The sequence below is a fragment of the Arachis stenosperma genome, chromosome 5 (assembly GCF_014773155.1).
Source record: "Arachis stenosperma cultivar V10309 chromosome 5, arast.V10309.gnm1.PFL2, whole genome shotgun sequence".
NCBI lineage: Eukaryota > Viridiplantae > Streptophyta > Magnoliopsida > Fabales > Fabaceae > Arachis > Arachis stenosperma.
In genome coordinates this window covers 121948611-121952189 of record NC_080381.1, presented here as the reverse complement: position 1 = coordinate 121952189, position 3579 = coordinate 121948611, and the positions used below count along the sequence as shown (strand labels likewise).

Genomic DNA, 3579 nt, shown 5'->3' with positions numbered 1-3579 from the left:
CAGTCATGCTTTCTCCCTGGGGCCCTCTTTTGCTTCCGGTCACCTTCAAAAATTTTCTTCGAGCTAGTTGTTTCAGGTTTTGTCCCTTCTCCCCATTCATGGTGCTTCCGAACACAAATCCTTCCTCTTCTCTCCCCATTCCCAAGTCTCCACTTTCTTCTCCGTAATTTTCCAACATTTGTTTTTCTTTCGTTGCCTGCATCCTTTGAAATAGTTGGAGTTCTGGTAAGTGTTCATTCTGTAATGTTCGGTCTTTACTCATTACTTCTTCTCTTTCGTTTTCTTTCTGCTGTTGCTGTGACTGCATTGACAAACTAGCCAAACTCCTTATCAGATTTACTGGAATAGGCTTTGTAATCTTGTTCTGTCTGCTCTTCTCATTTATCGGCACCTTAGAATCAAAATTGTCTTCTGTGTGATTCTCTCTTTTACCGGATTAAACCATTTTATATTCTTATTATTTTTATGAATAAGTTATCATTTTTATTTAAGATTCTAAAAATTGGAGTCGTCATTGAACTACTCAAATTATTGATTTATTAATTTAATCGATTTAATTATGGTTGAATCGAAATAATCGTATAATAAAATAATAAATAAAATATAAATAGACATATTAAAACATAATTATAGTTTAATATAAATTTTAAAATATTATTTAAATTTAAAATACTATATAAAATATTATCAACCAAAATCTTAACTTCTTCTATTATAAATTTAAAACAAGGCCTATTGTTACTTTAGGTAAGAACACTCTACATCAAACAAAAAATAAAGTGTTAACTTCTTCAATTATAAGTTTAAGTGCTTTGTAATATAATAAGAATATTAACCACCAACTTATAACAATATGTACTATCAAATAATACATACACTCATGTTTTGTGTGTTTGTTGCCACTTTATGTGGCTAATTAAATTTAGTTTTAAAGTATAAAATCCCAAAGATTTTAGACGGTAATTTCTTAACCAATAAAGTAAAATTAACAATATTCAAATTTGACACACAATTGCTTTTAAATTTCAAGTTGACATAATAGTAATTATTTACATATTATTTTAGTACTTTTCTGTATATATTCAACAGTATTAATACAGACAAAAATAATAATTACTTAATTTTTGATAGCTAAAACAATAAAATATAGTTGCTAAAATATTATTAAAATCAGATGATAATTATTCGAATTCATTTTAATACACAATTTATTATATTTTGTGATTAAATTACAAATATTTTTTTTAGGAGATATAGATATATAATGAAGGGCAAAAAACAGAAATAAGTCAAGGAAAGCCATAATTTACGTGAATCAGCCAAGTTAAAAATTGCTTCATCAATCAACCAAAGCACATCTCTATGCAATTCAAACCAGTTTAGTTCGAATTACATTTGTATATAATTCGAACCTATTCAACTCGAATTGTTTCAGAGTGAAATGCACACTAATTCGAACCAACCTGGTTCGAATTACATAGGCGCAAGCTTCCCAAATTAATTCGAACCAAGCTGGTTCGAATTACACAAATCGTATTTCGTACTAGGCTGATTCAAATTAGTGATGATCAGACCTGTATATATATGGTGTAAACGTGAGTTGCTCTCATTAGAGGGGGTAAGATGGCTAGTGAGGAGAGTTTTGTAGTGTTGGTTCACCGCAGAGGATCGATTAAGAGGAAAACTCGTTCCGGTGTGAAGTTCACTGATAAGAATCCTCTCTGTATTATCGTGAGGCCTACAACGAGCTATGATGACCTTGTTAGCTCTGTACTGCTGAAACTTGGTCTGGAAGGTGTGAAGCGGGTTAAGAAGTTTTTCTATCGCATTCCAATCACGATGCTCCAGGAAACCGTGAAGTATGATTGTTTCACGATCGGGAGTGATGAGGACTTGTAGGTCATGTTTCATTGTCGCCGGCAGTTTCCAGAAGTGAGGACAACATAACTGTTGGCAAAGTTGGTTGATGTGGTATCTAGCTCGGGGGGTTCGAATCGGAATACCACCACTTTAGCCACGGTAGCCAGTTCTAGCTCCAGACCTGCCGTTGCTTCTTCCTCCGTCCCTGCGTACGAGCCACCCGTCCAACCTGTCGCCTCCCCTTCGTTCGCTGTTGATCTCAACGGCAGTGTAGGCGACGAGGTCAGAACAGGGGAATTTCTGCCGACCTCTTTACAATGTGCTGCACCGCCTGGAGTTAGAGAGGGATTGTTAGATGATCCAGATGACGATGATGTCGAGCCGGATATGATTGCTGATGACAGTGGCGATGATATTGGAGCGAGTGAGCCTGCCGGGGCGGGAGGTGGTTCTACCTCTGGCACACAGCAGTACCCACCACATTTTTTCTCTTTGGACTTGGATGCCATGGGGCAGGAGGGAGTTCCTGGGCAGCCTGCTGGATTTGGAGCTAGACGTGCGAAAGGGACTGCTGGTCTGACAGAGTTCCAGGTTGGTCAGCAATTTCAGGATAAAGATGAGGCCCTGTTAAGTGTGAAGACTTATAGCATCCACCGAGGGGTATAGTACAAGGTAGTGGAGTCTGACTATCGCCGGTATGTGGGCAAGTGTTCTGAGTTCGGGAATGGGTGCACATGGTTGATTCGGCTGAGTTTCCGGCAGCGCAAGGACATTTGGGAGGTCAAACGGTACAATGGACCTCATACCTGTCTCGCCACCACCATCTCCAGTGACTACAGGAGTTTGGATTATCATGTGATATCGGCATTCATTATGTCAATGGTTAGGGCTGATGCATCCGTCAGCATCAAGGTGCTCCTAAATGCCATGGCCGTACACTTTGGGTTTAGGCCGACGTACAGGAGGGTCTGGTTGGCGAAGCAGAAGGCTGTTGCCCTCATCTACGGTGACTGGGATGAGTCGTACAACGAGCTCCCTAGGTGGGTGCTGGGAGTCCAGCTGACGATGCCTGGCACACACTGGCATGCTGTGTCTATTCACGGCTTACCTGGCACCCTTACGTCCACCAGGTGTATCGTCTTAGTTCGGTGTTCAGTGTGTATCGGATGGGATTCACACCTCCCATTCCGGAGGGTTTCTGGCCACCATATGACGGGCCGACTGTGATCCCAGACCCTAACAAGAGGCGTGCGAGAGAGGGCCGTCCGAGGTCCACTAGGATACGGACCAATATAGACGAAGTAGGTCTGAACCGACCAAAGAGCTATGGCCTCTGTCAGCAACCCGGACACACACGTCGGAGTTGCCTACAGGTCGGAGGCGCAGATCACACAGGGGTACATGAGTAGGTGTATTTTTAGGTTTGGTGCTTTGTTTATTTCACTTTGCTGCTTAGATTCCACTGTTATAGGTTTCCTTACTTGTAGTTGATAAGTGATAAAATTTGTTAATGTTAATGCGATGTACTGTGCATGGTGTCTTAACTAATGAATATGTTCTGTTTTCGGAGTTTTGAACGAAATGTCTGTTGAATGCACACGGTAATAAATAAATCTACAAATTAAATTGAGACATGATGTGGAGACTATGCTAGTAACTGAAATAAACACTAAACAGCCATTTTCAAAGTACAATATCATGATTTGGAACAACATACTG

The 3579-nt window shown here is 40.0% G+C and overlaps 1 protein-coding gene across 1 annotated transcript; it reads left to right on the top strand.

Moving 5' to 3' along the window:
• The first annotated feature begins 1623 nt into the window (after positions 1–1623).
• Positions 1624–3358, top strand: LOC130981285 (uncharacterized). The gene is made up of 4 exons (XM_057904885.1): positions 1624–1895; positions 1980–2520; positions 2569–3015; positions 3332–3358. Exons 1-4 carry the CDS (start codon positions 1624–1626, stop codon positions 3356–3358), a joined length of 1287 nt encoding a protein of 428 aa, XP_057760868.1.
• The last annotated feature ends 221 nt before the right edge of the window (positions 3359–3579 follow it).